This window comes from Gekko japonicus, unplaced genomic scaffold, assembly GCF_001447785.1.
Source record: "Gekko japonicus isolate JY-2015 unplaced genomic scaffold, Gekko_japonicus_V1.1 scaffold999, whole genome shotgun sequence".
In the NCBI taxonomy this organism is placed as follows: domain Eukaryota; kingdom Metazoa; phylum Chordata; class Lepidosauria; order Squamata; family Gekkonidae; genus Gekko; species Gekko japonicus.
In genome coordinates this window covers 641816-655509 of record NW_015171532.1, presented here as the reverse complement: position 1 = coordinate 655509, position 13694 = coordinate 641816, and the positions used below count along the sequence as shown (strand labels likewise).

The following is a 13694-nucleotide window of genomic DNA, read 5'->3' as shown; positions in this document are numbered from 1 at the left end:
GTGCTCTTTTCTACTGCTATCATCCACAAATCTAAATTTTCTAACCTTCGTTCTGCTGGTATGTACTGTCAAAAGTCTTGGTTCTTATTATAGCTAACACATTTGGGAGTGTGCAAGAACCTGAGACCTGGTCCCTTGCTCCACCCACATGAATAAACTATTTGCCTGGGCCATGCATGAATCAGACTTCGGAATTACTGGCAGCAATGAAATTGACAAGAAAGAGAGGGCACTAATGCTTAAGTAAGCTATATGTAATGGAAAAATAATAATTTGTTTAATTAAGTGGCTTGCATTTTGTTAATGCAAAATTAATAGCTGCTTAAATTTAATTAACATCTACATGATATAAATATTCTATCTGCACAGGATTGCCAGCATTGTGAACTGGTTCTCTAAATTATTTTGAGAGCAAAGTTTCTTAAACATTCAGTATGTGAAACTTGAATATCTTGCATTTCTGCTAAAGCCCTCATTTTTCAATGAACAATTTTTACAAGTTTTATTACATTTTGAAACTGATTTTAAAAAACAAAACAACCCAGCCCCAATGCCATTTGTGTTTGCCTTTTCAAAATAGCCATAGAAGAGAACATTTACTCTAGGGATTGTCCCACTCATTCTCTATGAATCCCTACCCATGCACTGAATTCCAGTAAACATATTTGTACAAACACTTTTAACACATCTGAACAACTGCTAGTCACTCCACTTGTGATAAAAGGTGGTTTTTTTTTTTAGATTTGGAATTTCAAAGCTCAAAAGAGAGATTTTTCAAAGCTGCCTGTTCAATTTCTGTAGAATAACTACCTCTTTTTTCAAACACAATTTCCCCTGTCTTCATGTACAGAATCCCTCACCATAGGCAGACCACCACAGCAGCATACAGAGGAATAATTCACAGTATGTAAAACTGACTGCATTTATTGCTGACTCTCAGATGTGGTCTCTGTGTGTACCTGTACACGTAAATAGAATGTGCTGGAAGGACAACTGCATATACACAACAGATGACAGAACATTCCTTCAACTAGCCTCTGAACAAACTGCTTTGCAACCAACAACCTGGGTCTTGCAAGCAGCAGTTTTGAGATCACTTGCCACACCACCCTAGGTAGGCAGCTCTCCACCCAAGCAACCATTTCACCAAGCCGTTATGGTCAAATAGGGTCTATTGATAGATTTTTGAAGTACCATAAACAAAGAGTGCAACATTTGCTTTTGCAAATTTAAGAGTGAGCAAGATTTTCTAAGATACACAAAGGGAAGAAAACCTGTTAATTGACCTCTGTCACAACCTAGGTGTCAGTCACCAGTGTCAGTTTTTAGTTATCAGTTGCTACTGTGAAGCAGAAGTCTCATACCCTTACATTAAAAACAAACAAACAAAACCACAGACTCTAGAAAAATCCCAGCCCATATTCTGGAAAAATGTAGCACTTTGGTCAGACCATTGAATGGAGAGCTATAGGAAAACAAGGAATGTGTGTGGATGACAGAGCCCCTATTTAGGGAAGCAGATTATTTTAAATGATTATGCACTCAGAGGGTTAACGTATTCTAGATTTACATACTGTAGCTCCTAGTTTGACTGATGAAAACATTCATTGCTTCTATCCTCTTTTCAAAATTATATATATTTATAATATATTTTAAAAAAGCAAAATAGTCTTAACCCTTTGAGGATCGTATTAGCAGCAAGTCACAATCTAGACAGAGAACAAAGACCATTTCAGTCAGTTAGGAAATTATTATTACAAAGATACTGTAAACGCCCTCTCTCTGGTTCCTTCATTCAAGCAACTAATAAGAGACAAAATCAAATGCAACAGTTGCGCACACAGGTTTGGAGGATTCTCCCCCCCCCCGAATCTCAAAGGGTTAAGCCAAGACCTTCAGCAGAAGTGTTTTATTAAAAGGGTGAATTAGGTGAGCGAACAGTCTCAGATGAACTTGGTGAATAGTCTTCTGATTCAGAGTTGAGTTCAGGCGGAGCTTGCTGTGCCTTGTAATGTCCCCTCACATCCGGGTTGCGTCTTCGTCGGAAAACCTGCCTCTCCTTATCAAGAGCGGTGGTCTGGCAGGGGCATAAAATGAGAATAAATGAAATTAGGCTGTGCATGAAATGGCAAATCTGAATTCCATGTGTCTCCCCCCCTTCCTTCCTCTTCCCCAGTGCTGGGGGGGGCTAGAAACTGACCAGGTCAAATCATAATTTTATTCTTCCCCTTCTTTCTGTTCCCCTTCTTTCTAACTCACAACATTGCTAAATTCACACAAAATTGTATATTCTGTTAAGAGGCAGCGTGGCATCGTCAAGCATTTACAGTACCACTCTACATGTGTGTTTGTCTGTGCCATATGTTAAACTTCTGGATGCTATTAATTTATTACAGTAATGGGGTCAGGTTTCAGACTGACCCTGCAGTTTCCCCTGCCAAACGAGACCTTTATTCTGACAGGAAAGACAGAAAGGCAGAAGCATCTGATTTGATTTTATGAGGAAAGCAAATATTTGTCAATAGACTGCAAAGTTACTCCCCCCCCCCAAGAAATGAAACCTGGATTGTGACAAGGGTGCCAGATAAGAAAGAGGAAAGCAAAGTTCTAATGAATTGTCATACGTAAAACCTCACTTTAATGTCCTTCTACAGGACAAGACAGTATTCGGTCTGTGTCCTAGAGAGCTGATGCTATCTACACCTATATCACATGAAGCTCTTTTCCCATTTATGGATTTGGTTAAGGCAGATTTCCAATGCGCTGTTCGTTCATTTTAATTCCTGAATAAATAAGACATAAAATGGGCAACCACAAGTCGCAATTCAAAAAGCATTTATGTGTACCTGGGAAAGAGATCACAGGTTTGATTTTTCTTTTAGCACTAAAGTTTTCACCACTAAAGAGACAAGTGCCATTCAGTTCAAGAAACAGGTTTGTCTCTTTGCTGATGGGACACAGTTGCACAAAATGTATCAAAACCACTATTCTTCCCCTGCATGTCTATAAATGCTTCTTTGAATTATAACCACAGAATATCACAGTATCAGTGTTAAGGACCTAATAACACAGGACTTAAGCATGTACTTAGTTTTAAAAGTGTCTCTCAGCTTTGATCATTTCTGTGGTACCAAAAGCTAAGGTGAGTTCACCGTAGTTGCAAACGGGATACATTAATTAATAAACTGCAAATGCCCAGTTGGGAGTGAGAGAGTCTAAAACAACTACTGGATTGTCTAGAAACCAAATGAATGTAAGTGTTACATCAGATATGTTGGAAAGACTTCTCTTTATCATGATGGGATCTTTTTTAAAAAAAATAATGCAATCAAGAGGCTATTCTACTTCAAAGGATTTATCATTTTCTCTTGGGACACACACAACTGTTTCTCTTTGGGAAAATTTACTTGTTTTACTGTGACCCTTGTTAGAGAATATAGATGTATTTAAAGACTGGGTATTCTTGAGATCAAGATGAAAACGAAATCCATCAGGTTAGGGCAGAATAGCATTATAGCAATCCAGGCTCTAAAATAATGCAATCAGAGCTCAAAAATTATGTAATAAGGAAGAAAGATGGACAACAAATGGATTCAGTTAGGTAAAATTGCTCCACTAATAGTTTTATAGCTAGGATATTTAAAGCAGTAATACAAAGTGGTAATAAAAGTTCATCTTTGGGTTTCAAACAATAATCATTTTAAATGACAATTCTAAAATCCCAACTGTTTTGGTTTTCCAAAGGACCTTTTGCTTAATACTGATTCTTTGTTAAAGGTACGGCCAATTTTAGAAAAGCTTGCACACTGCTTACCCTTAAGAACAAACTTTATGAGTATATTTTAATATAAAGCAGAAGCCATTCCAGATCATATTCACATTACAAATCTAGCATTTACAGTATATAATTCTCTGTAACAAATGGAGAGAATGGCATATATTACCATTCTATGACATACAGATTTGCATTTTAAAATATTTTTATGCTTGAAAGGAATTTGACTCACATCACTTTGTTTTTATATTAATCCCAGATTCACAACCCCCCCATCCCTCAACATTAAAGTCTGCTTTAAAATATGGAGATTGCAACTCCAGCCTTCAATTGCATTCTGCTAGTTGTACAAAATTCAGTTGTGCTGATTCAGCCAGGGCAATGTGTGTTCAGAACATGGCTTTCACTAGTTCTCCATACAACAGTACATACAAGCAGATTCTGTGCACAAAATTACCCCAGGCTGAAAAGAGGTGAAAAGATCTTGCACCACCCTAATCAGACTGTTGGCAGTCATACTGATCACCAGAAACTTTAACCCTACATTTCCCCCAACCATGTGGTTGTCTCTATTGTTTAAATCTTGAGTGTGCATGAAATCACTGACGTTGAATTGGAGAAAACAACTAGACTATGCAACTAGCTGCTATAGATGGCTTTAAAGGGGGATTAGACAGATTTGTGGAGGAAAAGTCTATCAGTGCCTACTAGCCATGTTGACTAAAAGGAACCTCCACATCCAGAGGCAGTAAACCTCTGTATCCCAGTGCCAGGAGGCAACATCAGGAGGAAGGCCTTGGCCTCTGTGCACTGCTTATTGGACCAAGAGAAGAACTGGTTGGCTATTGTGTGAGGCAGGATGCTGGACTAGATAGACCACTGGCCTGATCCCGCAGTAGCCCAATGGAAACCACTATTATTGAGAAGCATTTACTCCAAGCATTTACCCAGGTTGAATTGGAGTGAAGCAATTAATGTCTCCAGAATATATTTAGATGATTAAACAAATCTATTTTACATTTGATCCATTCTCTGCCAAGAGAGAGTGTTGTGTGCAAAAGTGGGTCATTTTGTAAATGCTAAGAATGTGCATTTTTATTTTACCTGTGCTTGCTCCAAGGAATTTAGGGCTGTGTATGAGGATCCTGTCTTCCCTTTTACTCTCACAACAATCTTGTGGGTAGGCTAGGCTGAGAAAGTCTTATTCAAGGTCATCCAGTGGATTTCCAGGCTGAGGGAGTCTAATACTCTAACCATTACTATGGGGAATTATTTTTTTAGTTGGCAATTGAATAGCGTTATATTAATGTAACAGTATAGTAATATGTATACCAGTTTCTCTGAATTCTCATACTGCATTTTTTAAAGAGTAAGTCTCTAGCTCCTGCCACTGTGGAGATATAAAGGAAAATGCATATCTCTACAATGAAAGGAGATTATTTAAAAAAAATAATAATATGAAAGATGGGAATTCAGAGAAACTGGTACACATATTGCTATACTATTATGTCAATATTCAATTGCATTTTGAAATAATAATAAAAAGCACCCAGTGGCAGAGGAGGAAATGGCTCCTACAACAGCTAAGCCTCATAGAAGCCTGCCAGCTCTCCCACCATTTTCATAAGAACATAAGAGAAGGCCTGCTTGTCAGATAGTAGCGTATTTATTATGAACTTATTCTGCTTTTCTTCCATCATGGAATGGAAGAAAGTGTACATATGGTTCCCAGGTGGTTTCCCACCCAGGGAAACTTGGACCTGCTGACCAAACTTGGACCTGCTTAGCTTCAGCAAAATTGCTGCATAATGTTTTTTTTCTACCACACTCACACTGTTTCTGAATCATATTCGGAAACTGCCAATCATTGCATGGCAGTAATTAACACAATAGGTTATGCAGCTGTAATTTAATAAAATAATCCACAGTTGTTTAGAAAATTATGAATACATTTCTCAGCACCTACAGAAGCAACTCAGTCATAATAGTTCCAGCCAAGTTATGTTAGATACTCTGTACTAATGGCCAAATAGTGCAATTGCAAAAACATAAGAAGGCTAAATTCTTGGGGTACTGATTTGAAATAGGAAGAAGTGGGAGCAGTGATGGGTACAAACAGGGAACTGAGAACAATGAAGTAACCCATTGATATGATGATTTCAGGCAGTTCCATAGCTGGACAGAGCTAACTCACATACCCGCCTTACTTATGATGGCCACTTTGTTCCCTAGGGCCTACAGGAGCTTTCCCCGTTCTGGCTCACAGTGGAAGTTCTGCTTAGACATCACTGCAGTGCTGATAGAAATAAGAAGAAAAAGGGACCACCAAACTCTGCCTCTTCCTTTTTAAAAATCCTCTATGAAATCAATAAGGAAAGCATGTGAATACTCAAAACATATCTATACCCTAGCTGACAAAATGGAAGACGTCACAGTTTCATGGTCCCGTCATGTCTTCCAAACCTCAGAGGTACAGTTGATTTACTAAGATGAAAAGGGAAAAGGAAAAATTGCCCTCTTAGAACTATTTTATTACTTTATCTGGCCCAGGTTTCAGTAGATTCGTAACCATACAAACCTAATGAAGAAACAGGGAGCTGGAGGGTACAACTAAAAGCCTGTTACCTGTACTTTGCCATTTAAAAAAAATCACAGTTGCACTCCCTGGCTACATAAAAGCCAGTGGAGTGGGGAAATTGATTAGCTTCAATTGCAAGCAGCCTGGCCAGGTCAAAAGAAGCTCTTCTCAGAACACTTCACACGTAAGTTTTAAGAAAACAAGAAAACAAAAAGCAAAACAAGCTTACATGAATGCTTATACAAGTAAGCAGATACACATACATATTTCAGTATGCTATGCTTGGGAAAAATATGAAAATTTTACGGTGAGTGGGGTAAGGAATTGGGTAAACTGACATCACGTAAGTAAGTAAATGTATTACCGTCATTGACCAGTACACAGTAAAAGAAGTAAAACCCCAAACTTAAAACATCTTTGTTCCCTATACAGGAATATAATATTTGTAAAATACATACAAATACAAAATACATACATAAACCACTAATAACCTAAAATATTAAGTGATATAACTTAAATCACTTATAAAACCCTCTCTAAAATATCAACTAGCATGACTCATCCATATTTTCCTCAGCTTAATTGCCAGCCAACCATACTTAGCAATTTTGAAGGTGACATCTCTGTTTCTATCAGCGAGCATTTTCTTGAGGAGACTTTTTTGATCTTTCCCTGGGAAACTAGAAATTACTGGTACTACCAATGTCTCCGAAATCTGTTTATAGATTTTACAGTCAAAAATTACATGGCTTAATGTCTCAAAAACTGACATCATATCACCAGTGAAGTTGTGGGTATTATCTGTAGGTGCTCACAAAGAATTCCTGTCCTGTCACTACAGGAAATTTCAATAATCATGCGTCACCTATTAGTGGAGGCTCAAGACATCATAAGACTGACACAGGTGTACTGGCCTTATATACACAGCCTTAATAGATGCAGAAGTGCTGCAGACTATATAGTGAGGCAAATTAAGCACAAGATGCTAAATTTAACCGGACAATTTTGCTGAGCCAGTTGCAGGTCTTAGCAGCGGTGATGGCAGTTTATCACATTCTCTGTTGTTTAGATAGTGAACAGACTACTATGACGCTCTATTCGGAGTTGTTTAGTGCCTTCTTTGATTATTTCTCTTACTGCCTTGCTGATAAAATTCCACAGTTCTGGTCTAACTTGGACACTTCTGTTACAGCAGTGTTAGAGGTTTCAGATGTCCATTCTTATTGCAAGTGAATGGCTCTGTTTTAAAAAACGTACATGGTGCCACAATGGGAATATTCAATACAGCATACATAACATTATATAAAACAAGATTAAAAACCTATTAAAATAACTGCGGTAAAAACAGCAGTAAAACCAAGCACAATAGAAACTACAGAGCCAAGAAGAACACTTAGGCACCAATGGCTTGCCAGCTACTAGAATTCCCCAAAGATCTTCCAGATGAGTTTGAGACTTGTCTCTTCTGGAAAGCCTTTGAGCTAGATTGATAAGAAATAGTGTGAAGGGGGAGTGGCACTATATTTCATTAACTTTATGGGATTTTATTTATTTCTATGCGCCTTTATTTTTTATTTTACTCTTTTTGTCTTGAGTTTTAGTTTTTTAAAAAATAAATAGTGGGTGTTCTGATTTTAATTATACCTCTAAGCCTGCTTGAATGTATTTTCAATATGCCTTTAGCAAAAGTGCCTGTGGTTTCTTCCAGGTACTGTTTGAATTGCTATCAAAAACACCATGTAAAACTGATTTAACCTGAGATTAAGTAGGACAGAAGAAAACGAGTGTGAGCAAAAAGAGGGCAAAATAGCTTTATAACATGATCTCAGACAGATTCTATGAATGATTATTCAGTCCTATGGATTTAAATGGGACTTATACCAATGTTCCCTCTAAATTTCCTGAGCGGAATATAACGGCTGTACTCTTAAAATGGGCAATGGGTAGTGCAAGACCCTGCATGACTCCAGATTGCTGCTCATGTGCACAGTTTAGAGGAAATACTGATTTATACCCAGGTACATATAGGATGACAGCATAGGACTTCACTGTAGACAGCAATTCTTTGTAATACTTTAGGTATTCATATTGTTGAACTGAGTAACATGATGCATTTCTTTCAGGTGGGTAGCCATGTTGGTCGGAAGCAGCAGAACAAAGTTTGAGCCCAGTGGTACCTTTAAGACCAACAAACTTTAATTCAGGGTATTCGCTTTTGTGTGCCTGCACACTTCATCAGGATGCATTTCTGAATGAGATAAAGATATGGATTAGAACCTCCTTACTTTGTAGAATTTATAGACAGATCTATTTTTTATGGCCAGGAAAGTAAGATTATAATCAAGCTGATAATCAACTGTATTGTTACTGATCTATTATAGATGAGGGATTTAGAGATGGAGATTTGACAAAGCCCTCCAGTGAAATTAACCGCTGCAATCTGGGTTTGAAGCCAGGGTCTCACAATTCCGTCTACTAGATCACAATGGCTCCCATGAAGAAAGATAGTAATAATTATTTTTATTATAAATTAATGGAAGCAGCTAAAGCAGTTGCTGTTGTTATCACATGTGGATAGTGTGATGGCTTTCCATACATTATCTTATATGACTTTTATTAAATATTATGCAGGATCAGTGAACAGAACTTGCGGCAAACAATCCACTCTACAAATGTCTCCATTTGCCTCCAATATTTTTCTCAAACAAAAAAACAAATTACTGCAATGAGGCTATCAGAAACAAAGTGACATTAAGATTAAGACATGAAATATGTTAAGAGTAAGGATGTTCAAGTGAATGCACACTTGCTAAGTGAAGTGTGGCAAATATATTGTGAAAGGTGACAAAAAATCCTGTCAGATTTATCTGAGATTTTTCCCCAGAAGGAAAAAGTTCCTTGTTATCTCTTGTCTTTTTACTCCTATTTAGGACCAAACTAAACATGATATTTATATGTGATCATCAATGTATTCTAAAGCAGGGGTGAGCTGGGAACATTTTTATTTTACCCCAAAAAGAAATGTGTGGGTGAGAGGAGCTAATTGAGTTCCCAGTCCCTCTCTGGCTGTCCACTGTTGCTTTTAATATTGTCCTTTCATACCTGAAAGAACGTCTTGTGAAGAATTAACTTATAACCTACATGATGGCACCCATACCTTTTGTTCTGTGTACACATACTGGCAGGACTTTTTTGAAGAAAAAGTCCAGCAGGAACTCATTAGCATAAAAGGTCACAGCCAGCAGCAGAAACTCATTAGCATATTAGGCCACATCCCTGACTGCACCACTCATTAGCATATTAGGCCACACCCCATGTTACCAGAAGTGTGGTCATCCAGCCACATCCACCTTTTGCTTCTTATTCTGTTTACCTTGTTTGTTGTCAAAACCTAGGGCTTTTTTTGTAGCAGGAACTCCTTTGCATGTTAGGCCACACACCCCTAATGTAGCCAATCCTAATGAGTTTCTGCTGTTGGGTGTGGCCTATTATGCTAATTAGTTCCTGCTGGGTGTGGCCAACTTGGGAGCCAGCGGGAATTCCGTTCCTGTGCGTTCCTGCCCAAAAATAGCCCTGCATACTGGGAAGCCCCAAGCGGTAACAACCTGTATGTAGTGTCCAACCTAAAATATTTGAATTGTGCAATTTGTGCTTGGATTTTATAATGCTTGTACATATAAGTGTGGCACAAGGAAGCGACCACTGGTCACAGCTTCCCAACAGACAATGGTATGTAAATGACATAAAAAATCCACGGTCATTTTGTTGCTTCCATGCTAGATGCAGATTGTATGCTAATTCCTTCACAGAAGTCCCTTGTGTACTAGTTCTGTAATATTCTGCACCAGTCCTTATGAACAGATGTATTGTATTTTTTATCTGACACACAGTGACACACTTTGATTTACCTCCTCTACCTCTGCTTTTTTCAGATTGTTCTCACAATTCATATAGGGAGCATGTATATTTGCATGAACAAGCCTTTGGTTTTTCATATCTATTCATATCACATCAAATCACATCGATTCTTATCTAAACCCAGTAATTGGTATACATTTCAAATAAATATGCAAGTTCATTAGCACTAACATCTTTCTTCTGAAATAAACCAAAACAGAACAAAAGTCACTTTTATGTGTTCACAGTGATCCCTCTCCTCGAGACTGAGGTACAGTTATCAGGCACAGAACCAAAATTTCCATATGGATTTTTTTCTCAGATTCTGGATTTGTTTGGTAACATGTTGGTGGGGGAAGGGAAAGGACCCCTGAAGTGAAAGTTACAACAAATGGCATATGCTACAATTCCCACTACAATTCAGTCATTAACTGACATTTTGGAGGAGTACAATCCACGGCAAAGCAAAATTACAGAATAGTAACAGGAGACATGCTCTCATAAATACTGTCAAAGTTATGTGTTCATTAGTAAGCTAGTTCTATCTTCACTAAAATCTATCATGAAGCCCCAGAATCTGAAAAGAATCTGAAAAGAAAAATTGCATCTCTACTCTGGAATGAACTTTGTTTCCTTAAGATATCATTTACTCTTCTGACTGTACAATGGTGCCATTTAATAATATTGCATACCTAAAGAATAGTCCAAATCCATTTTGATGGTGAATGAAAAATAGCATTTGATAATTTTGGTAGTACCAATAAGATGGTAATTTTAGATGTGGTATTAGCAAGTGTCCTTTGCAACCCATGCAAAAAGAATTTTCTGCCTTGAGCCTTCCAGAAAACTGGGAATCATCCACTTTCTGCACATGTGCTCATGATCCATTAAAATACGAATTAAAGAAAGCCTTAAAATACCTGTGCACATGGGTGACACTTTTAACACCATCTGAAAGTAAACGGAGTCTTTCACCAATTCAAGCACCCACTCCAAAGGTCAAGAAAGACTTCCTGGATAAATACTGTTAGAATAGCTGTTTCTTCTTGCATGGTCTATTGCAGTCTCATCTGTGCATTTAGTGAGATTAGATAAAGGGAGATTTCTACTTTACTGTCCATGCTTGAGATGACTGCTGCCGCCATTATGCTAATAAAGCTGAAATTTGCAAGAGTTTTTGATGTACAGCACTGAAAGCTTATTCTTTAGGTGAAATGCATTTTTCTGGATTTGACAGTCTTCAGTCAAGACCTTTTGCATCTCCCCCCCTTTTCTTAAAAAAAATCACAACTTGAATGATTAGCAGAAATACTAAAATATACTAAATAGTTACTGCATAGAAATCATATGACCAAGTGACAGTGTATGTCAAGGCAGCTTGACATCTGTTTCTTTAGCAAAATTAAATCCTTTTAAAGATCAGAATTACACAGTACCCTTCCCCCCCTCCATTTGACAAAAAGCCAGAATCGCAATCCTATCAACATTCCACATTGTAGGAGAATACTAAAGAGAAAGGAATAGAGTCATGCATTTAAAAAAAAAATCTATTGCTCTTTTTTTAAAGGGAGGGTGTAACAAAAATGTGCATACTTTGAAAATGCAAGCTTACCAACACACTTAACAATGCATTATATTTCATTTTGCTGGGGAAAAGCTTCTAAGCACTACATTATGTCAATGCATTGTTCAATCTACACGGTAAGAATTGTGTTTGGGGTAGGGATTTAAAATGACAGTATATAATTCAATATTTCTTTTAGAAAAGAAAAAAATAAACAAACACACACACATTGGTACCAATATCCTGTTGCCATCTCACGTGTCTCAGACAGAAGAGCACAGGATAGCAGATGCGTTTAAAACCATAAATGTAAAAGAAAATACTGCTTGAGTGTATCCATTAGATTTTTCTGTATACACTGTCCTTTTAACTAGAGGGATAAATTGATACTGAGCATGTGCAATGAAGAAAAAGCTTGCAATGTCAGTGTGAATAATGGGTGAAGAAAGGGAATGAGGGGGTGTGGCATCTCAATCAAGATTAAAATGAAACTGATAAAGCAGCATATGGACTGGATAACAAATAAAAAATGTTTATTCACTGAAGGAACTGGTTAATGGAGACTGCCAGCACGTTGCCATGGAAACACTGACTGTTGGAGCTGTACCATCTCATACCTTATCCAATACATTCCTGGTTGTTGGTAGTAGTCCAAAGACCCTGATCTCTTGATGGTAAACCCGTGGTCCAGCTGAGCAGAGAGAAACGGGGCAACTCAGTGGATCAACATTGTGCTAGAGAATTAAGACCTCCAGACCAAAACTGTTCCTTATTTAGTGCATATTTATTGATCACACAAGGTCCTTATCTAACCTCCTAAGGAAAAAAAAAACCCTATGTACTGAAAACTGGAAAACAAGAAAATGTACAAATGATAAAGAAGAAATTAAACCCTAAATGTCTATCTGGCTAAATGAGAATCCAATTAACTTTAAACTGAGATACAGGTTACTTGCTGCAGAACTCATTTAGTTTAACCTTGGAAAAACAGCTTGTTTGCAAAGACAGAAAAGTAGGGTTACACACAAAGGTAATTCCCGCCTCCCCCCGTTTTTACAATAAAGGGAGTGGTCCAATGATTTTTAAAATATATATATTATCAATGGCAGCCATTCCTAGGACCAGAATAGACAAGACCACTCCATTATTATAGTTCTGCTTCTGCACAATTGTGAAAGTGCACAAAAATGAACAGAAGAATCATATTTAATATCCCCATCAGACTTTATCATTCAAGCTTTCAGTTAATCTTGGTAACAATGGCTACTTAGGAGTTGCGGATAACTGTGTATCACTCTGCCATACATATCAAGCATAAAAAAGTAAAACAAAGTTGCACTGAAGAATCTTGACTAACTTGTACCCAAACTCAATCCATTAACAGAATGTTTTAGAGAGAAATATGTTGCCGTATATGTGGCTCAGTAAGAAGCACATATTCCGTACAGCTTTGCAATTACAGTGAAATGGGAATAGTAACAAAAGGGTGTTATTTTTCTAACCTTTCCACAGTATATTGACATGTGCTCAGGGCACCACTTAACAGGTAATTAAATGCTATTTTAGTGCAGAAAGTCCTTCAGAGAAAGAAACAGAAAGAAAGAGGGCAGGCTGTGCAGTTTAATACTGGAGAATGCTACAACATTTACATACAGAGCTATGAAAATATAATATTTGTGTGTCTGTGTGTGCCTTTTAATTTTTTTCCCTTTGGTCAGAATCATGGGGCAGTGCATAATTCCAGAGCTTCACAATTTAAACTGAAAAAAGGTATCTGATACCAGTTATTTACTTATTGTATGTCATGTGTTGACTTACAATACACAAGGAGCCAAGTACAAAGTTTCCATTTATTTTGTTTCATCAGTACGTATTTTGTC

At 37.5% G+C, this 13694-nt stretch overlaps 1 protein-coding gene across 3 annotated transcripts in view; it reads right to left on the bottom strand.

Annotated features, from left to right (window-relative positions):
* Positions 1 to 1912: 1912 nt before the first annotated feature.
* DCLK1 (doublecortin like kinase 1) overlaps positions 1913 to 13694 on the bottom strand; it is a 306559-nt gene continuing 294777 nt past the window's right edge. For 2 of the 3 annotated variants that reach the window (XM_015419594.1, XM_015419596.1), the window contains one exon: positions 1913 to 2077. In XM_015419594.1, the coding sequence (XP_015275080.1) occupies positions 1913 to 2077 (165 nt within the window). Of the gene's footprint in view, positions 2078 to 12431; positions 12506 to 13694 lie in introns of all 3 variants that reach the window. The other variant, XM_015419595.1, reaches the window with a different exon arrangement.